Consider the following 23635-nt stretch of genomic DNA (forward strand, 5'->3'; position numbering starts at 1 on the left):
CAAACTACTTGCAAAGAAGTAAATTGTAAAATGTAAAAAATGCTGGGTTTCACACAGGTCCTTCATGATTTCCCAACACAAATTGATTAACAAATGCCTGCTGATGGTAATAAAGGCAGGCATTCATTACCTTAAAATTAAAAAAATATTCAAAAAAGTCAAATTTTCATTTATTTTCTGTATGATTTGTTCTTTTAGTTACAAAAAAAAGATGTGTCTTTTCCTGCACTCTCAGAAAAAAATGGTACAATGTTGTACTAAAGAAGGTACAAATCCTTGTCACTGAGGCAGTACCTTTTTATGGAGCAGAATTGTACCTTAAGACAAAGAAACAAATTTGTACCATTGCATTTTGTATTTTTAAGGACATGATTTGTACCATAGGAAACCAAAATGTACCTTTGGTTTTTAAAACCTGCAGATAGAATATTGTACCTTCAGCTAAGGTACAAATCTGATCCATGAAGGTACCACTACATTTTTAAGCAATGTTTTTTTTTTTAAAGTTTCTTTTTGTGTAAATCCACCTTTTCTGTTGACAATAGAGAATAAAAAATTGTTTAACATAAATCCAAAGATGTATTTTTGCTAAACAATTCACAACACTTTTCACAAAAAAAGTTACAAAATATGTACAAAATAAAAAAAGAATTCTCCAATTTTCACACAATACCTTTGCAATCACTTTAAAGCTAATTTAATTTACTTACTTTTAAAATAGAAATAGAATTATGCAAACGTATTGCAAACTTTCCAGTATTATTTATTTTTATAGATATTGTAATAAACGGGAGTTGTCCAACACTTATATACCTTTTATATGAGAACAATTGTGTACCTTCATTTCAATTGTACACACTCTCAGAAATAAAGGCAAACAAGCTGTCACCGGGGTGGTACCTTTTCAAAAAGAACACATTTGTACCTGATGGGTCCATATTTGAACCTCAAAAGTATATAATAGTACCAAAAAAATAATTTAGCTAATAATTTGGATCCTTGAGGTATTAATATGGACCTTTTAGATACAAAATTGTACCTTTAAAAAAAGGTACCACCCCAGTGACAGATCGCGTATACCTTTATTTCTGAGAGTGTACCATAAAAGGGACAGAACAGTACAATAAGGGCTATTTTCTGTGCAATATACAGTAAGGGACAAATTTTACAAAGCTAATAAACTGTTCCTTAGGAAACATTATTTGTACGACCGTGTACCTTTTTTTTTGTAGTTTTTTTCTGGTCAACTCTGTTACATAAAAAAAGGCATGACAATCTGTAAAGCACTGTTAGTACAAGCATGCGACTTCCCCCAAGTGATGGTACTTCCTCTGATGGGAAGATTTGAATGTCATTAATTCATACAAAATGCTTAGGATACACCAATAGTGGATGAATACGTCAACTTTGTTACAGTGAAATATTGTTAAAAATTATATATCAAGACTATCTGATTTAAGGTTAGAATTTTGAGCTAAAGCACAAAACGGGATAAAATATCAACTCTGTTATTGATGTTTTATAAAACACTTTTACCCTCAAAATACAGCCAGCATAATTTTAAAGCGCTGGAAACTCTTGTGCCGCAGTTACATCATCATACCCTTGAATGTGTTTATACACGCATCACACCTTGAAAAACACAAGGTCAGCTGAAAGCTGGGTAGTAAAACAAACCCACGCCCACAAGCAGAACCTGATCTGCTCATCTGATATGTACTATATCGTCAGTGGAAACTGAAGGCTGTTCCTACAGGACAGAGGGCTGCCAGTTGGTTCAGTGGCAGGAGCATCCTACTCACCCTCAGGTCCTCCTGCATGTGCACTAGCTCCTCTCGAAGACTGCTGAATGTGGTCATCACCAGATGCATTGTCTTATCAGCTGTCATACGAGTCTAGATGATAGAGAAAGAAGAGAGAAAGTAAATTTAATACCATGTACATTGGTGTGAAAAGTGTATGCCCCTCTTACTAGTTGTTTGCATGTTTGTCACACTTTGTTTCAGATCTTCAAAGTAATTAAACTATTTATAAACTATTTATAAATTAAACTATTTAAAGTAATTAAAGGTTTTAATTATTGAGGGAAAACAAAATACAGAAATGCACAGCCCTGTGTGAAAAAGTGTTTGCCCCCTAAACCTAAAAACTGGTTGGGCCACCTTTAAGGGCAACATGCATGATTTTGATAACTTGCAATGAGTCTGTTACAGCACTGTGGAGGAATTTTGTCCCACTCATCTATGCAGAATTGTTGTAGTTCAGCCACATTGGAGGGTTTTTACCTATCATGCCACAGCATCTCAATTGAATTTAGATCAGGACTTTGACTAGGCCACTCCAGTATTATTTTCACTTTGTTCAGCTATTCAGAAGTGTACTTGCTACTCTTTTGGATCAGTTGTCCTGCTGCATAACCCAAGTTCACTTCAGCATTAGGTCATTAACAGATGGCCGGACATTCTCCTTTAGGATATTTTTTGTACACAGCTGCATATCATGGTTCCATTTAATCAAAGTCTTCCAGGTCCTGAAGCAACAAAACAGCCCCAGACCATCACACTAACACTACCACATTTTACTGTTAGTATGATTTTCTTTTTACTCATCTCAAATTTATAAACTGTAGTATATAACTGTTTTTATAAAAACATCACGCTCAACATTAATAATAATAAGACTTGTTTCTTTAGCAGCTAATCTGCATATTTAATTATTTCTGATGAATCATGCGAACTGAAGTCTGGAGTAATGATGCTGAAAATATTCAGTTTTGCCATCACAGGAATAAATTACAATGTTTAAATATTCAAGTAGGAAGTTCTTTGCATTTTAATAACCCTTCACAATGTTTGCCTTTTTACTTTGTTTTTGATTCATTTAAATCCATTCAGTCGTTGAGAGCATAAGAAATTATTACCCCCAAGTTTTAACTAATAGACATCTTTTTTTTAAATATTTATCCAGTTTTATAAATTAAAATACTGATGTTTAAAAATGTTTAACTATTACTTGTATATGAATTTAGGTCTTTAAACTAATTACAGAAAGCATTTAGTATGACCTCAAAGTTGACTTTGCAGCACATCGTTTATACAAGCTCACCCAAAAATTGTAAATTTAAGTACCAAACCAGTTCCTTTGATCCCTATTGCACATTCTGTTTACTATTACATGCTAACTAATTTTCATTAGAGTATTAGTAGACTGTCTCATTATCTGCTGACACTGCTCTACCAATAGACAATTAACTGACTATAAAAACTTTGCAAGTCCATGTCAACACCAATCTAAGTCTACTGATACTCTAATGAGAATTAGATGGCATGTAGTTGCAATGGAACTCATACAAAGATAATGCTGCCTGCACTGTAAATATATCTGTTCATTAACAGTTTCAGTATTTTCTGTTTTCTGTTTATTTATAGTTATGAATTGCATTATAAGACCTTGACCTCTGCTCAATCCACATATATTGTTGAAAATTCAACTATATAGTTTAAAAAAGTGACTTTTATTAACATTTTATTTAGAAATGATATAATCTATAAAAAATAATCAACCCAAGCTCATTCTGAAAACATAGGCCCGCTGACGGTTCTGGAGATGGCGATTTATGTGGCCGGAGGTACGTATGGCTGCATTTCATTCTTTCAAGTGAACGCTACGGGGCAGTGTGACGCTGCTCCTCTTCGCGCGCGCCGGCTGATAGCTCGACTCCGTGTGGAGGTCTTTCCCGCTGCTACCAGTTTGTCTGGTTAGCTCATCGCGTACGTTGGCGGAGCGGAGATCCAGAGGGGAGCCAGCCGCAACGACGGCGATGACATGGTTCGAGTCCGGGGAAGAGCGGTCCCAGAAATTAGGTAAGACAAAAACAGAATCCAAAAAATAAAATGAACGAGTACATAACAGGGCGAGAATGTGGTGAAATCCGAAAACGCGGCCAAAAACAGACGAGGGCTTTTTTTTTCTGGATGGCTTTTGTAAATCGTTGCTTGGGTTTAGGGAAGAAGGAGGAGGAGGGTGTCGGCTGATTGGCCGGCCGCCCAGTCAATCATTCAGTCATTCAGTCAGTCAGTCGGACAGACTGTCGCTCGGCAGAGGCCTCCGGCGGCTTTACGCGAACACAGCACGGACGCAAACATATTCTCGAAAACAAAAACTGCACAAATACGTATCTCCCGTATCTCATATTTTGCACTCTCCAAAAACGTCCGTGGGGCTATGGTTCCAGAATGAGCCTGGGTTGGAAATAATATATGTAGAAATAGGCGGTGGTTCGAGTCTCGGCTGGGTCAGTTGCCATTTCTGTATGGAGTTTGCATGTTCCCCCTGCGTTCGCGTGGGTTTCCTCCGGGTGCTCCGGTTTTCCCAACAGTCCGACAACGTAATGCAGGTGAATTGGGTAGGCTAAAATGTCCGTAGTGAATGCGTGTGAATGAGTGTGTATGTATGTTTCCCAGGGATAGGTTGCAGCTGGAAGGGCATCCGCTGTGTAAAACATGTGCTGCATATGTTGGTGGTTCATTCCGCTGTGGCGACCCTGGATTAATAAAGGGACTCAGCCGAAAATTAAATGAATGAACTAATAAATGAATATGAAGAACTAAGTAATAATAAAATATGGAAAACTGCTAACTAAAAAATATTTTTTACTGTGCAGTTACCAACATTCTTCAAAATATCAAATATGTTTTGTGTTCCACACAAGAAAGAAACTCAGACAAGTTTGGATCAACTTGAGTGTGAGTAAATGATGACAGAACTTTCATTTTTTGGGTGAACTATCCCTTACTTTAAAGAATATAAAAGTTGTTGTTTTTTTTTTCTTTTTGTTCTCTCCTGTGAAGTGAACAGATTGAGTGTGAAGCCCGTTGTGCCTGAAGGAACATGTGTTCCTGGGAGGGGTTTCTGAAAGTCTGTGGGTGGGGTTAACTGAGGGGTGTGTGCGTCTGATGGGGTGTCTGATGGGATTGGGCATGTGTTTATCTGCTCTTACCTGCAGAAGGTAGCGGATCTGCTGTTTAGTCAGTTCAGACACTCCTTTAGGTATGAGACTCTCAAATTCCTCTTTCTCCATCTGCATTCACACACAAATACAGACAACTACAACTTTAGTGTTTATGGATGATTGGTTAGAAAATTGAGGGTACATTTTGCATTTTTTAAGATAAAAAAACTGTAAGGAAACATTTAAAAAATTTTGTGGTTGTCGCAACGTTCTGGTCAACTGTTAAATCAGTTATCACAATCTATAAAACACTGATAGAAAATGTCAACTCTAATGCTGTCAACTGTGCTAGAAGTTTATAACATTTTACACTAAGCTGAACAACAATTAGAAACAGAACTAAATCTTCCCTATCACATTTAAGCATTTGCAATATTTTAGATAAATAATGCATTCAGTTACTGTAAATTATTATTTGTTGTATTTCATTCCAAATTAAGGAGAATTAATGGAAAATGCTTGAAATGTACCCGCAATTCTTCAATGTGTGATATATTAATTGACTGATTTATGATAAAAAATTATCAACATGCACAATATAGGTCAACGAGTCTCATTCACTAATAATTGCATGTGTTTTTATAATTATATGCACATTTATATGCACAGATTTTGTGAGGTTTTTCTCATAATAATTAATAATTAATGCATATTTTCTTATTTGATGCTTAATAATAAAAAATAAAAATCATGATGATTTATTTTAAGATATAATAAGGTGATTATAATCAATAAAAAATAAAGACTATTCCAAACACAGTTATAATATTATTGTATATGTTCAACACTAAATAAATAATGAAATATAATATAATATATTATAATAAAATATTAAACAGTATATATATATATATATATATATATATATATATATATATATATATATATATATATATATATATATATATATATATATATATATATATATTTGTTTAATATTTTGAACAATTGTCATTTTATGCTCTCACAAGAAAAAAACACATATGGGAGCATATATACACACGTGCATATAGAAATGTATATATCATTAACCAGCAGTCAATGCTTGGGATTATAAACATCCATTATTAAAACTTTTAACAGGCATTTAACAGGAAAAAAACACTTCAAAAAGTGACAGATTTGCCTCTCCCTACCTTGTAGTCAATGGTGGAGTCTAGAAGGTGTTTCCTGCCAAGACAAAGAACAATCAGAGTGAGTCAAATTGACCAAAAAAAAAAAATGCAGAAGAGGTGTTGCTGTTCTCACAATCATTTCCGAGGTGTTAAGTACAAAATCTCTTAACGCAAAATGAATCACTGAATTTTCAGACAGCTTTAGAAAAGGCGTAGCTCTTTCAGGTTTTTGATAACTCTAAAGAGCCGTTCAAGAAAGTGATTGTAGATAAAGTAAACAGATGAGATTCCCTTTAAGATAATGACATCTAATAGGTTATCTCAATGTGTGTCAAGCCTTCAATCATCTAGATAGTGCTTGACAGAGTTAACTGCTGTTTAAGCTTATCTGCAGGCAAATCTCACAAATTTTCCATTAAAGGAATACTACAATTAAATACCACAATTATCTTATAATTTATGCACCCTCAAGCCATCATAAACTGTTTCCATCCTAAGATGTAAAAATTGGAATATAACATAAAACATGAACGAATAAAGCACAGTTTAAGTGAATAAAATCGGCACTTTCTGATAAACTGGCTGCAAATATGAATGCTTTTGATATTTTTCAATATAACTTTTTTTTGTGTTCAACAGAAAACAGTGTAAAACTTTACAAAAAGGTCATATTGGTTAATGTTAGGTAATGCATTTATTAACATGAACATACAAAGAGCAATAATTCTATTACAGTGTTTGTTCATGTTTGGTAATGCTAATTATTGGAAAATAATGTTGTTCATTGTTAGTTCATGTCATTGTGCATTAACTAATGTTAACAAGCACAAATTTGGATTTTAATAATATATTAGTAAATGTTGAACTACGATTAACCCGTTGCCGTTCCGACGTTCCACCTGTGGTACATAGCATGTTTATGGGGAAACATTGCTAAATATAACGGCTTCCCACAAAAAGACTAAACATGTCATATATCTTTAAAAAGCTGAGATTCTTGTGATTAAAACTATTCTAACCTTTTTAAGACACAATAAACATACAGTAGCAGTACCAATTAGTGTCTTCGTCAAAATGCCTAACAAAACTCACAAAAACTCTAACAAAACTGTCTGTCCACAGATCCATAACATTTCAACAAACAGGGTGTAATTAAACTGCAAAGGGTCCAGCCAATCCAATTCAGTGAAATATTTAGTCCACAACCCATTTATATGACGATAAAACATCCAAGGAATGCAGCGCTATCATTTCAAATTATTTGCTGGAGCAATCAAAACTATGATGTGTTCGGTAGTGTGTTGTCTATGGCCACTGAACTTTGCCCTTTTGATTGACGTATCAATTTAGTTTGTGTATGCATTTTTTTAAGCATTAATTAAATTTTACAGGAACACTAAAGGGTTAATAAATGCTATATAAGTGTTGTTCATAAGTAGTTCATGCTATCAAATATATCAACTAATGAAACCTAATTGTAAAATGTGACTGAAAACAACTAAACATTTTTATGACTTGAAAAGTGAGTAAATAATGACAGTAGATTCTTTATTTATAGAGCACAATTTTATATAATCGTAGTTGATCATCCTTGATCGATAGTTAAAGTGCTTTACGATATAAATATTGAATAAAAATAAAATATTGAATCAACTTTTCAAAATAAAACTATTGTATTAAAAATGTACAAAAAAAAGAAATGTAATAGCTGAAATACAGATATGCATCACTCAAAGACAATGGAGTAAACAAAGTCTTTAAACTACATTTAAAAGCATCCAATGATGGAGAAACCCTGATGTTCAAAGGGAGACACAAAAAAGCTTCATCAACCTTATGATTTGCAGCTAGATCAAGGGACAGACAAAAGGAACTGATCATTAGACCTTAATGCATTGCACATCTGGACTTTAATGGCCTACAAGCTGTATATGGCCAAATAAGTTCACAGATACAGACCAGGGCAGATTTGTGAAATGCATTATATGTTAAAAGAAAAACACACTAACTCTGAGTTTTACAGGAAGCCAGTGCAATGAAGCAAGGACAGGGGAGATATGATCTCTTTTCTTTTTCTGATCTCTCCCTTGTTTCGAAATAGCAGCTAATTGTGCATTTTTTAAGAACATTTTTAGGCTTTTTTCCAACATAAAAGCAATAACTAGGACTCCACTGAGTTAATAAATGGTTTCGGAAAACAAAGAAATGTGTTTTTGTACAAAATATTTTTAAAACTGTATATGGTTTTCATACGGATTACGTTAAAGATGGATGAATACACTTTTTAGAGCTTCAAAAACGCGAGCACCATTCACTGTCATTGCAAAGCAAGTAAAAAATATATTATTTAATATAATTCTGACTGGGGTGACACAGTTGCTCAGTGGTTAGCACTGATTCCTCACAGCAAAAAGGTTGCTGGTTCGAGCTCCAGCTGGGTCAGTTGGCATTTCTGTATGGAGTTTACATGTTCTCCCAGTGTTGGCGTGGATTTCCTTTGAGTGCACTAATTTCCCCCACAGTCCAAAGACATTCGCTACAGGCGAATTTAATAAACTCAATTGGCCATAGTGTATGAGTGTGTTTGAGTGTGTGTGGGTGTTTCCCAGTACTGGGTTGCTGCTGGAAGGGCATCCGCTGTGTAAAACATATGCTGGATAAGTTGGCAGTTCATTCCACTGTGGCAACTCATGATGAATAAAGGGACGTAGCAGAAGGAAAATGAATGAATGAATAATCTTGACTGTGTTTGTATGGGGGAAAGGGCATTTGCATTTTGTGGGTTTATTATAACTTCTAAATACACTCCATATTGCAAATATGGTTTACATCACTGATACATAGTAGCTATGTGTCCATCACTTTCTATTATAACATAAAAAATGCTCAACGAAAATTCCAAGATGCTCAGTGGATCACTTGTTAGCACTGTTGCCTCACAGCAAGAAGGTCACTGGTTTGAGTCCCTGCTGGGCCAGTTGGCATTTCTGTGTAGAGTTTGCATGTTCTCCCCATGTTCCCGTGGGTTTCCTTCAGATGTTTTGGTTTCCCCGAAAGTCTAAAGACATGCAGTATAGGTGAATTGGATTAACTAAATTGGTCGTAGTGCATGAGTGTGTGTATGAATACGATAACGTAAGCTGGAATAGTTGACGGTTCTTTCCACTGTGGCGACCGCTGGTAAATAAAGCACTAAAGGAAAATGAATGAATGAATAAAACTACAATGGAAACACATTTACTGAATTAATTCCAGCATGCGTATCAAAAAAGTCATGTGATTTTGTTTTAAAAGTTTATGTGCTAACAAAACTGGTAGTTGTGGTTTAGCTTAAATTGGTAAAAGAAAGCCGTGTTTCAAAACGCACATTGCTGAACACAAAAGTTTTATACGATTAAATGATCAATGAAATCCTATTGCTCTTCACTTTAATGAATTGAAAATGAATTGACACTACACTATTTAGGCATTGAACAGGTTAAGGGGTGCTGATATAGACAAAATTTTACTGCAGATGGAAAGTTTTTAATTTCCAAAACTAAATACTCTGTCGCCCAGGGGTTTGAATTTGGATTTTGACTTCAAATCTTTTTTATTCATTTATGTTTATGCATGTATGTACTGTATGTATGTGTGTGTATATATTTTGTTTTTCTTATTTGCTTACTCATTTGTTGATTTCTTGATTATTGTTTGCAGGTGTAATGTGTAGAGTTTGACTATATCTTGAGCTCTCTTGTGTTTCCTATGTGACCTAATGAGGACCATATGTAGGTTGAAACAGTGGCAGTGTGCTAGGGCTGCACAATATCAGAAAAATCTAACATTGCAATATGAATACAATTTCACCATATGATAGTAACAACTGATAATTCCTTACATTTATATAATTCCTTTCTGGACACTCAAAGCACTTTGCACATTGGGGGAATCTCCTCATCACCACCAGTGTGTAGCATCCACCTAAATAGCGCAACAGCAGCCATATTGCGCCAGAACACCACACCACACACCAGCTGATTGGTGGAGAGGAGACAGAGTGATGAAGCCAGTCATGATATGGGGATGGTTAGGAGGGCAGATTTGGCCAGGATGCCGGGGTTTAACCCCTACTCTTTTTTAAAATACATCCTGGGATTTTTGTCAACCACAGAGAATCGGGGCCACAATTTAACGTCTCATCCAGAAGACTATATGACTTAGTATCTCTATTTGGAGAAATGTACAATGTTAGATTAATTTGGGATGATTCCGCAGTGGAAGTGCATCTCAATAAAATCTGATAAACATGCTCTAAAATTTTTGGGGTCCTCCAACACATTTTCGTTGTTGTTTGTCCTATTTGCAGTTTATTTCTGTATTTGCATGTGTTGTAAGTATTTTCATGCGCGTGTTTAGTCAAAGATTGATGAATTAATGTTTACTATTTGCATCTCTATAAAATATCTATAAATATATCTTTAAACTTTTTGGGGTCCCCCCAATGCTATTTGCAGTTCATTTCTGTATTTGCACGTGTTGTGCGTATTTTCATGCATAACAATCTATAAATACTATCAAGAAAAACACATTTAATACACAAGAAAATACAATTGAAATAAGTGTTTTATCGAGTCTAACAGTATTCAAGTACAGTAACAGAATAATAAAAAAAATTTAGATCAATAAAATTAATCGTAATTAAGGTCACGAATGGTTAAATTTCTTATACCTGATTTAAAATAATTATACATATCACAGGTATCAAAAACACATGCAAATAATAGATTCTAATATAAACTCAACATAGCATATCCTGCGATGTGACTTTTGTGCATGACCACATTGCGATTTTGATGCTGAAACGATATACTGTGCAGCCCTAAAATGTGCCATCTTTAAAAAAAACTTTTTCTATAACAAAAATGGTTGCAATGAAGCAGCATTAACCGACCACATTGCACGACATCTAAAAATGTTGTTTTGTTCATTCTAAAATCCCTTCGCCAAAGTCAGTCATCAAACAAAGTGGCGCGAAAAAAGTGGCACTGGTAGGCCACACCCACTTGAAGCTTCATTTGCGCCCTTCAGAAATCTATGGGTGTTGTCATGGATACTACGTACAAATCTTTTATGGGATTCACACGCAGTTTATTCTATAATTAAAAGCACCAGAGTGTCTTCTCTTACCTCAGCAAATTCCATTTTACTTTTTAATATTTGGTGCCACTTTATCAGAAAGTGCCAATTTTGTTCTCATGTCACATTTTTTTATCGCAATATTGTATGTAAAATCCTGAAGGATATGCTCATTTTTAAAAAATAATAATAATCAAAAGCTCCTCTACCTTCCTCGGATCTTTGCCACATGCTCAGAAATGCAGGTTTGAATATCGACGTTCTTGCGGTAAACTTCGGCAAGGAGTTCGCCAAAGAAACGGTTGTCCAGTTTGGCGACAGGCTCCTGTATTTCGGTCTTAATCTCAGTGGAGATGCCATTCTTCAGTTGCTTTAGGTCCAGGACTTCCTCGTGAATGCTTGAAGTTTCCACCAACTCCGACTGGAAAATAAAACATGATTGCAATGTAAAAATGGGGTATTTTTGAGCAGGAGTGCACAGCTTTTGAGCTACACCATGCTATGCTGTAGGGTTAATATTTACCAGCTAAGTAAACAAATCCTCTCCAGGATCAACACTGCTCTTCCTTCACACGTCCAAAAACATTCTCACATATGAGATAGTATGTTAAAATGACAGACATTTTTCACAAGAAGTCAACAACATGTGTGCTTAGAAACGAGGGTTGACTTTTATAAGTATGTGTTAAATTCTTTAAACTAGACTGTTAGCGATGAATATATCATCCAGTCCACACTTTGGTCAATAGTTAGTAAAAAGAGAATGTAAAAACACCATAAAGATCAATACAGACCAGACAAATTTAGCTGTATTATTTTTTAAACAATGCTCTTTATAGCAGATAATATTAAATGATGTGTGGGCCATAAATGTTTAAGGCCTCCTAGACAAAGTTGTTGTTAGCATTGTTAGTGGTAATATTGTGATGTTTCCAATATTTGCATTGTGGATTTTTTTGCGCATGTATCTTACATGTATATACTGTATATACATAAAGGGGGTGGGTGATATTTTGGAAAATATAACAAAAAGTTTATAAAATAAAATAACAATTATTAAAAATAAAATAAAGTAAAATAATAATAATAAAGAAGTAACTTAATTAATTAAAGACCACTTGAAAATTCTCAGTTTTTCTGGATTTAGTATGTATGGGTTTGAGTAAAATGTAAACATTTGTTTTATTCTATAATGGTATATATATATATATATATATATATATATATATATATATATATATATATATATATATATATATATATATATATATATATATATATATATATATATATATTTATGTATATATATATATATATGAGCTGGGGAATGTTTTGGAAAATACAATAAAAATATTAAATTTAATTTAATTTAATTTAATTTAATTATTGATTGATAAAATTAAATAAATGGTTAATAAAATAAAATAAAATAAAATAAAATAAAAATAAAATGAAATGAAATGAAATGAAATTCAATGAAATTAAGATAAATTAAAGTAAATTAAATTATTGATTGATAAAATGAAATAAATGGTTAATAAAATAAAATGAAATGAAATGAAATGAAATGAAATGAAATGAAATTAAGATAAATTTAATTAAATTTAATTAAATTAAATTTAATTTAATTTAATTTAATTTAATTTAATTTAATTTAATTTAATTTAATTTAATTTAATTTAATTTAATTTAACAAAATTAAATTAAATTAAATTAAATTAAATTAAATTAAATTAAATTAAATTAAATTAAATTAAATTAAATTAAATTAAATTAAATTAAATTAAATTAAATTTAATTTAATTTAATTTAATTTAATTTAATTTAATTTAATTTAATTAAGACTACTTGAAAATTCTCAGTTTGTCTGGATTAGGTATGGGTTTGAGTAAAATGTTAGCATTTGCTTTATTCTAAAAAAAAGTCTGATAACATATCTTGACATTTCTAAATAAAACTGTTCATACAGAGCATGACAATAGGCCATTTGCACTGTATATATAGGCCATAGAATAATACATTTTCTCATTTACTGTGTTTGTAAATCAGGGCTATTCCACCTCACAAAAATGTTAACCCTTCGATAATTAACGAATCGTCTAAAAATGTATATACATACATGTCTGAATGCATGGCACCTCTTTGTGTTGTTTTTAAAAATAAAAAACTCTAATATCTTACCTGTTTACCGATTTTTATTCAGAAAATAAAAAAGTTGCAATATGCAATATCCAAAATACAAACAATTATCCATCAACTCTACTGTAAACATTTGATAACATTTATCATATCATAAGCTTAAGTTTTTTTCTATTTTGATACACCCATAATAAAATCAATAGCATTTTCATCCCTACTACACTAATAGTGTTTGATGATTGATCGATGCTTTTGCCTTCTTTGTGTAATGTTTCAACATGATTAATGGCACAGCACTGAACACACGACACGGGCAAGAGTTTTGTCAGTCGTCCAGTAACATCCAAACCTCAAGGTGTGTCGAGTGGTCGAGCTGGATTCCTCTGATCCATGAGAGAAAGAAATCAAACGCTTCACCCAGGGTCTGGTTTCATCCTGAATCATATACTGCATATATTAAAACTTAAACTGACACATAAGAGTCTATTTAGGTTTAAAAATAGTCTTATTGGCAAAACTGTTTATAATTTATCCAAATGACTAAGTTCCTTTCTATATTCAAGAGTATGCGCATGCATTTATGTGTTATTGGAAAACACTTTAGTGTGTGAAATTATGAAGACAAGTACAAGATGTGAAGCTGCCACACATGACAAATATTAAAAATATTCTTTGTGCTCAGTTCAAAGACAAAATCTTTTTGGATTTACATTGCATTTACTAACTCCCTCACATTCCTTCAGCCTTTTCCCTTCTTTGTCAGGGGTCCCCACAGTGAAATAAACTGCAAATCACTCTGGCACATATTTTTGCATTTAAATTAAAAGATGCAAAATGTGTATCAACATTTCATATTTTTAAGACAAATAAGATCATATATTGACTATTTTCAACTATGTTTTTATATAAAAACAAATAAAAAAATATTTCCAAAATTAAGTTAAGTTAAGTTAAGTTAAGTTAAACTCTGCCAATGGGGATAAAAAAAAAACAAAAAGAACATTAAAACACTTAAAATGATTAAACTTAACAATATTTAGTTCAATTTAATTCAATTCATCTTTATTTCTATAGCGCTTTTACAATGTGGATTGTCTCAAAGCAGCTTCACATAGAAGATTATAGTAAATTGAAACTATAATCAATTTACTCTAATCATTGTCAGTCCAGTTTTCAGTGTTAAAGTTCAGTTTCGTTTAGTTCAGTGTGGTTTAATATTCACTGCTGAGATTTCAAACACTGAAGAGCAAATCTATCAATGCGCAACTCTACAGGTCCCAAATTATGCAGGCCAGTGGCGAAAGCGGCGAGGAAAAAACTTCACCAATTGGCGAAAGTGAAGAACTAAAAAACCTTGAGAGAAACCAGGCTCAGTTGGGCATGACCATTTCTCCTATGGCCAAACGTCTTGTGCAGAGCTGCAGTCTAGGCGCCGAAGGCTGGAGAGCGCTGAAAGTCCATTTAGTGTGTATTATTATTAATCCTGACTAATTGCATACAAAATAAAAGTTTGTATTTACATAATTGACTGTGTATATTCATTGTGTATAAATAAATGTACACACATACTTGTGTAGAATACAAATTTATAATACTTAATAGTCATTTAAAATAGTCATGTATTAATATTTACAGATTATTTTGTCATATATAATTAGTTTAAATAAGCATTTTCTACATGTGTTTACCCATATACATGAATGTTTGAATTTATATATAGAAAGAAAGACATCAGTGCGCATCTAAGAAAATCTTAAAGGCAGGTGCTTGATAATAACTTAATAATAATAATAATAAACTTTATATGTATAGCACTTTTCCAACATACATGCAACTCAAAGTGCCTCACAAACAACAACAAAAGCATTAAAATAGACCACAAAAACTTATCACATATACTGAAATAAAAGCATTCATGTACACAAAATATAAGTATATATCCACACGATCACACACACAATAGTCCTTACATATGCAAGCACCATACATTACATACATTAACCTACAACAAAATAGATCAAATGCGTGATCGAGCCAGACACAATAGAAAGAGTAAACAGAATCAGCACACTGCCACTTTAGATCTTAAAAGACAATTTAATTGGACAACATTTCAACCTTAAGGTCTTCATCAGATATTAAAATAAAATAAACAGCACGCCTGCACAAAAAAACTATTTTAGCAACACCATCTCTTATTTTGTATGTGTTTATTCACAATTAATCAGTAAATGGCACTGCTCAGACTTATGAGCATTATATGAAAGGAATAGTTCACCCAAAAATGAAAATTTACTCATTATTTACTCACCCTCAAAGATGTTCCAAACCTTTATGAGTTCTGTTAAACCCACACACACAAAGATATTTAAAAAAAAGACAAAAACCTGTAACCATTGATTTCCATAGTAGGAATAACAAACACCATGGAAGTCAATGCTTACAGGTTTTCAGCATTCTTCAAAATATCTTCTTTTGTGTTTTAAAGGTTTGGAACCCTTTTGAGGGTGAGTAAATGATGACAGATTTTTCCTTTTTGGGTGAACTACCCCCTTTATTTAATGAAAACCTTACTAGCTAGAACTACTAGACTAGCATTCCCTAAAACTACATCACTCTTCACTTACATGTATGATTAAGTAACAAGCTGTAGGTCTTCAAAAGAGAAGCTGGAGCAGGTGTTTGGAGGCGTAGCATCTGTTTAGAGAGCTTTTACAGAGAGACAAGTGTTTTTAACAGCGGGTGTGTCCAACCTTCAGAACATTCCACTCATTCTGTGAGAGAAACCCAGCAGTGTTAGTGTTTACAGTGTGTGTGTGTGAGCATGTGTGCGTGTACATGTTTTTGTGACATATCAGGACCCAAATGTACATAATAAAGTGAATTACATAGGTATTACAAGAAAATTGGTAAATTATAAGCACATAGCTGATGTCTGCATTTCTTAAAATGCTTATAGAGGTAAATCATACAGAATGAGTTTTTTGTTTTTGTTTCAAAAAGTAAACAATATTTGGTTTTGTTTAGGGATAGTGTACACTACCTGACAAAAGTCTTGTCGCTTATCCAAGTTTTAGGAACAACACATAATAACTTGACTTCTAGTGGTTCATTTGGTATCAGAAGTGGTTTATATGAAAGGCAAAGGCCTCTAGATCAGGGGTTCTCAACTGGTTTGGCCATGGGACCCACATTTTTACATGGTCATCAAGCCGCGACCCAAATTTTTTGAAACTATACTACAATTTTAGGAATTATAAATAATTTGTATTTATTTGTTAACATACACAAGTAGTGACAGATAAATCATAAGAAAATCATAAAGACTAACAAATAAACAATATTTTATTGCTGTCATTTAATAAAATGTATCAAATTATAGAAACATTACCAAGTACAAACGACAAATACTGTAAACAGCGGTTAGCGTAAGGAAAGGTTCAGTTACCATGAACTAAACTGTTAATAAAACATGTTTTCTGGTTTCTAAATGTCATTTAAACTTAGAAGGTTTCATGCTCTCTTGTTAGAGCACCTCACTACTTATGACACACTGAGGCTTTAAGTATTTTTTGCCGTAAATATATGTAAATCCATACTTTACATATTCGGGGTCGTACTTGCGCTTTGACATATTTGTTGCTGTAATTAAATGAAATTGCACGTGTCAAACGGTCGGGCTGTCGTGCATGCATTTCAAAATAAAAGTCAAAATAAGTTTAAAATTAAACTTTTGCTATTTTTTTGACTACACACTCCGCAACCCACTGAAAATGTTCCCACTTTTTGGGTCGCGAACCACCAGTTGAGAAACACGGCTGTAGATTATGCTTATTTTATCAAAATAAATTATGATTGTGCCTTGATTTTTAATTATTTAATGAGGACAGTAAGGTCTGACTTTGCTAGGCTAAAAGTCCTGTCACTTAATATAAATAATGTACAGTATAAAATATAATGTTGCAGTGGAAAAAGAATTAATTTGTGCATGACTCTCATGAGCTTGGAGGACTGCATCCATACATCTCTGCAATAACATATTAATAAAGTTATCTGGAATGGCAAAGAAAGCATTCTTTCAGGACTCCCAGTGTTCATCAAGGTTCCTAGGATTCATCTTCAATGCCTCATCCTTCATCTTAGCCCAGACATGCTCAATAATGCTCATGTCTGGTGACTGGGCTGACCAATCCTGGAGCACCTTCTTTCAGGAACTTTGGAGGCTGAAGTATGAGAAGGAGAACTATCCTGCTGAAAAACTTGCCCTCTCCTGTGGTTTGTAATGTAATGGGCAGCACAAATGTTTTGACACCTCAGGCTATTGATGTTGCTATCCACTCTGCAGGTCTCTGACACGCCCTCATACTGAATGTCACCCCAAACTATGATTTTTCCTTCACCAAACTTGACAGATTTCTGTGAGAATCTTGGGTCCCTGTGGGTTCCAATAGGTCTTCTGCAGTTTTGGTGATGATTGGGATGCAGTTCAACAGATGATTCATCTGGAAAATCTACCTTTTGCCACTTTTACAAATGTTCAACTAGAAGTTAATACCTGTTGCTCTTACAACAGGGATTAACGGTAAGACTTTTGTCAGGTAGTGTAGGGGTATGACATTAGAAAATACAGATTGTACAGTTTTAAAACAATTGAAACTTTTCCTCTTATTTTACACATCAGCTCAAAGTCTCAAAATTATGTCCATTTAAGTGCTCTGCCTAGTGAGAGTTGGAATGGGGCGGAGGGTGATTAGAAAAGAATGTTTACAGTACATGTATATTGAAATGATTCTGTAAATTGTTCATGCGAAAATCATAAATATCCGCTTGTTAAGTGGTGACGTGTTTGTGACGTATGTAATACTGTTTCCGGGTCCAAGGCGACATTCATTTGAGTGAAGAAATCATTCGTTTATGATCACGTTTTGTTCCTATCACACATTAAAGTTAATTTTATATAAAGTCATAGTGTACACAAAAATCTACGGGCTTGCTGCATAACAAATACCAAAAATGTTACAATTTATAAAAAAATTAATAACTTTCTGGCCATCAGATATTAGGCATGGACATATATACTGCGATCGTCATTGTCGAATGCATTAAATCGCTTTGTAAACGTTTATTATTGCCATTTCATAAGTCTCCCCATTCAGTTGAATAGAGCGATTGGACTCGAAAGCCGCTTCGCGTGACGTCACACTTAACAAGCGGATACTGATAAAAAACTTTGGAAACTTATGGAATGTCCCCACAATTTTACAATACAGAGATGTGTGTGTGTGTGTGTGTGTGTGTGTGTGAATATATGCGCACGTGTGTTTAAAACCGGTTTGAAGCTGCACCAAGGATTGTTCTCAGCTGCGCATGTTACTACATTTTTACAGGATTAGCAGTGATTGTGGAGTCACATGAATTAAACATCGAGTCTGGGTGTGTTTCTGTAAGATTAGGAAGATAAGAAACCATCAATGATTGAAACGTACTTTGGCCATACAGTGAGTTAACTTTGGCGCTTGACGAGTCGTAGCAGGTTGTGCTTTTTGCAAGCGAGGGCAGATAAAAGAGTTTAGTGGAGCTTATAGTTTCACTTAATGACTAGAGGTGAAGTCACTTTAGAGTTGAAAGTTTAACAAACTGCTCTTTATGAATAATGAGCAGGAGTCAGTGCAGTGAAGATGTCCCAGAGCGGTTCAGACAAGTTCAAGTCTCTCTTATATGCAAATTTCACTCAGCTGTTTACTAGTAAAGAAGTGTCAAGAAACTCTGTGCAGGAATGCGATGGATGTTCTTCATCAGGGTGCACTCTGTGGTCTCTAACTAACTAACTAACTAACTAACTAACTAACTAACTAACTAACTAACTAACTAACTAACTAACTAACTAACTAACTAATCAACTGATTAACCCTAATCCCTGATTATAAAGATATAAAAATGCTATGACCACTAATATTTATCATATCGGCTTAAAACTAAATAAAATTTGTAAAAAAAAAAAAATGTATTAGAAATTGTATTAAAAATCAAATGAAATTAAAAATATACAAAATCGAATCAAGTAATGCAAATAAAATGTAAAAATAAATAAGTAAATAAAAAGAGAAAAAGAGACCAAATGAATATATACACTACCAGTCAAAAGTTTTGTGAGTGTTTTTTTTTTTTAAGAAAATTATTATGTTCATCAAGGCAGCATTTATTAAATGTAAAAAAAGTTATTACAATTTTTAATAAAAATGTAATTTAAAAAAATGATTACTTTAGTCATTATTGCTTTCATTACTATTATTATTATTAATAATAATCATAATAATAATGATAATGATGATGATGATGATGAGGAGGAGGAGGATGATGATGATGATGATGATAATAATAATAATAGTATTTTAAATTAAATTCTGAAGGATCTTGTGTCTGAAGACGTAATGAAGCTGAAAATTCATCATTAAAATTGCTTGAATTAATTATTCAGTTGAATTATAAACTACTTTTAAACAGTTATTTTATAGTGCAGTAACATTTCACAATTTTACAGTTCGTACTGTTTTTTAGATGAAATAAATGCAGCCTTGATGAGCAGGGGAAGCTTAATTTAAAACATTTAAAAATTCTACTGACTCCAAACATTGGTCATTGATCAGGCATCGGCCAATAAAATAGCTTTAGCCCTCATGCCACAGTCCTCATCTACAAGTGCACAAGTGAGTTTTGCAACAGGAATATCAAAAAAGTCACAGCGCGAGGATCTGAACTTGGATTACCAAATCTGAGAGGTTGTGAGTGCCGATTTAGTGGCTGTACAACGAGACTTAAAGAAAGTGCTCAGGTAAATTTGCTATCTGTCATTTTATATGTGAATGACATTTTACAAATTCATAACTATTAATCTGCAACTTCGAATTCACGGGTGTTTTGATTATGTTCTGTGTGTGCAAACAGAGAGATTCAGTTTTTCGCATCTGAGCTAAGAGTGTAAATTTCAAAGTACACTTACAAATATTATTGTCACAAGTTCTCACATTCAGATTTGCAAGCTCTTGATGTTTGCTACTGGTTTAATTTCAGAAATGAACAGCGAAAGAAAGAAAGAAAGAAAGAAAAAAAGAAAGAAAGAAAGAAAGAAAGAAAGAAAGAAAGAAAGAAAGAAAGAAAGAAAGAACTGCCAACTGCTGTTTTTAAAAAAAATCATATTGACGTATCGTGCATTGCCTTTAAATCCTTTGTAGGGCAATGTTAATTCAGGCACATTGTGGAAATGTACCCCCTGTCTACATTTCTGGAGAGTGCGAATTGTGTAGCTAGAGGTACATATGGTTGCTTTTCCTCTTTCAAACAACTGCTATGGCGCGGTATAACGGTGCCAACAGCATCTGTTCCTTTTAGCGTTACCAGCTGACCAATTACCTCAATACAGATGGATTTTTCAGTATTCCTAGATGTACCTCCGGTTATGTATTTTGCTGTGCCCAAAAATGTAGACTTGGGTATGTATCAGCAATGAGCCTGGGTTGGGTAATTTTAATCAACAAAAATAATGGTAAACATTTATGTTGACAACTTTTACTTTCCAAGCCTAAGATAAGACAAAGTCGGGACGATATCATTAGATAACAGGATAACAAATATCTATGATGAAAAAAAGACAAAAATAAATTGAGTCAAAAACATAAAAACTCACCAACATGAATTTTTATTCGAATTTGTTTGAACGATGCATTGCACTGTTCATTCATAAGATGAGCAAATCAGAGCGCACGCATTCATTCATAGTTTTCAGTCTACTTATAATTTTTGTTTCAAGTCATAAACAACAAATATATTTCATCCCTATTATCATTGCCAAAATGAATACTGCTGTACTGGCTTCATAATTTACAAGTGAACAGTCTGAATCCATAACAGTTTTGCTTAATTAACCTAAATAATTGATTTGACTTGTTATGTAGAGTGTTTGGTTTAGTCCAAGGCCACTACAAAGGGCACATTCTTGTTTACGACTGTCTGATAACAGGTGAACTTCTTGTCGATTTGCAATTACTATTTGATTAAAGATGTTTATCGTATTCAAAAAGTATCCTGTATGAATTGTGCAAGTGTATTCATGTGTTTTAAAAACTGGTTTCGAAAATTACCATGCTTGTTACGATGCAAATTATGCACATCGAATAATCAGTCCAAAATAAGCCCTGCAGCTTTCAGGCAAACTGAACAAACTTCAATATCCTATCTTATCTAGCTTTATGATGAGCCAGTTCCCAGAGAATTATGAGGAGAGACTATCCTTTTGAGTTAACATGCGACAGCGGGATGTTCATTCCGGCTTCTGCCTTCCACAATACCTGTACTGTGTGCAAAAATAGGTCAACGTGTGAGCCAAAAGCTTCTCTGTTCCAGAGCGAGAACAGCGGGTCATTGCTCTGGTCTGCATTGAAAGGAAGCAGGAGCTCGGCTTTCAAAATAAAGTTGTGTCTGACCATATAAAACCACTGGAGAGATACAGAGGACTAACATTTAAAGGTTTCAAAGGACTGCAGGTTGTGTGCATTTATAGGAATATAAAACAAAATAACAAGAAATGTGTTCTCACTAGCCATTGTAAAGAAAATAATAATAATCAAACCAATCAATCAATCTAGGGCTGCATTTATATTTTGATACTTAGTTTTTCTGCTATTTATATTGCAATAAGAATATAATTTCACAACCATTTGGAAAGAATTAATAATTTTACATCAATTGGGATGAGTACATTTGCATAAAATATACCAAATTATGCAAAAATATACAAAGTAACAATGCATAGATGAAAACAGTAGAACAAAATTAAATAAACAGTACTTCATGGTTTTCTGTGAAGGCTAACAGCACTGAAGTTTAAAATGCAATAATCAAATGTAAATTAACACCATATGGTCTTCATTGTATAAATAAACGCAATTCATCTTAGTTAAAGTGGCAAGCATGATATTTTCTTGTGCCTAAATGGTTTTAATTAGCTTGAAATCTCAGTCACAGGCCTTAAAAACACATTAAAATAAAAATCTTCCATACTATTAGAACCTATTATATTGGGTCATGATACATTAATCCCAATGTGACTATTGGAAATTTGAACATTGCGATATTGATGCTGGAACAAAATATTGTGCAGCCCTAAATCAATTAATCAATATTCCAGTCTATTTATTAAGTGATGATGAAAGTTCTAATAGTAAATAAAATGTACCAACACAGATTAATTGGAAATATGTGCCTACATTTTTCTGAATACGCAAAAATGTACTTTAACAGTTTGGCAGCAGTTTCTATGTTATTTACTTTCTGGGGCAGTGTGACTCAAACAACATTTGTTTCTTTTCACACTAAAGATATTTACAGTGACATAATATCGATGAATAAAGGACTATTTTTATGCTGTTTTTTGTGCAACACCAAATAAACACCACAGAACAACTTAACGGTATGATTTGTCATTGAACACATTTGCTTCTCTTATCTACACTGTCAAAAAATGACAGTATTAATGGCAATTTTGGTTGCCATTTCCCAAGCACAGTTCCTAGTACAGTTTGGGAGGCAGACAGACTCTGTCAGTTTAAAACTAGATTTAAGACACATCTATTTGCATTAGCATACACATAAAACATAAATGATTTTGACATTTAAAACCTCTAAAGCAGTGGTTCTCAAACTGTGGTACGTGTACCACTAGTGGTACGCAGGCTTCCTTCTAGTGGTACGCAGAGGAATTAAATATGTAATGTACATGCTACACACATTTCAAAATTTATCAAAAATGATGTATATAATATGCCATATATGACATATAGCCTATATTTCTGAGGTAATCTGCCAAGTTTTTTTACTGTGCAGAGTTGTAGCTACTTTACTATGCCTACTATGCTACTGTATTTCAATACTGCTCATTTTGGTGGTACTTGGAGAGACAATTTTTTTCTGAGGTGGTACTTGATGAAAAACGTTTGACAACCACTGCTCTAAAGGATTGTAAGGCTACATTAATTAGGGCAACCAGAACTGGGAACACTTCCCAAAAAACATTATAATTCGAAGGCCATCTACGCTTCTGCTAGTCTGTTTTTCCTTATCCTAAGGTCTCCATAATCCTAGATCAGGTCATATCCTAAGCAGATGCTGTGGCAGTCATGAAGGAGTGAAGAGCGTGAGACTGGTTCCTAAAAAGATCCAGTGTCCGCATTGATCCCGTAAGCCAGCCTATACACCC

The 23635-nt window shown here is 33.5% G+C and overlaps 1 protein-coding gene and 1 long non-coding RNA gene across 15 annotated transcripts in view; both read right to left on the reverse strand.

The window, feature by feature from the left end:
- Positions 1-23635, reverse strand: part of LOC147838945 (uncharacterized) — a 1276407-nt gene that overhangs the window by 438410 nt on the left and 814362 nt on the right. The gene's annotated exons all lie outside the window — the stretch shown is intronic.
- The window catches only part of pof1b (POF1B actin binding protein), a 67066-nt gene that overhangs the window by 26487 nt on the left and 16944 nt on the right, over positions 1-23635 (reverse strand). For all 14 annotated transcript variants that reach the window (XR_015520539.1, XR_015520537.1, XR_015520533.1 and 11 more), the window contains exons 3-6: positions 11454-11665; positions 6148-6181; positions 5000-5080; positions 1803-1895 (exon numbers count right to left, since the gene is read on the reverse strand). Coding sequence is in view for 5 of the 14 variants with exons in the window: in XM_087301776.1 (XP_087157902.1) it covers positions 1803-1895; positions 5000-5080; positions 6148-6181; positions 11454-11665 (420 nt within the window). In the remaining 9 variants the exon portion in view is untranslated. The remainder of the gene's footprint in view (positions 1-1802; positions 1896-4999; positions 5081-6147; positions 6182-11453; positions 11666-23635) is intronic.

Source organism: Danio rerio, chromosome 21 (genome assembly GCF_052040795.2).
Source record: "Danio rerio strain M-AB ecotype USA chromosome 21, GRCz13ab, whole genome shotgun sequence".
NCBI classification, from domain to species: Eukaryota; Metazoa; Chordata; class Actinopteri; order Cypriniformes; family Danionidae; genus Danio; species Danio rerio.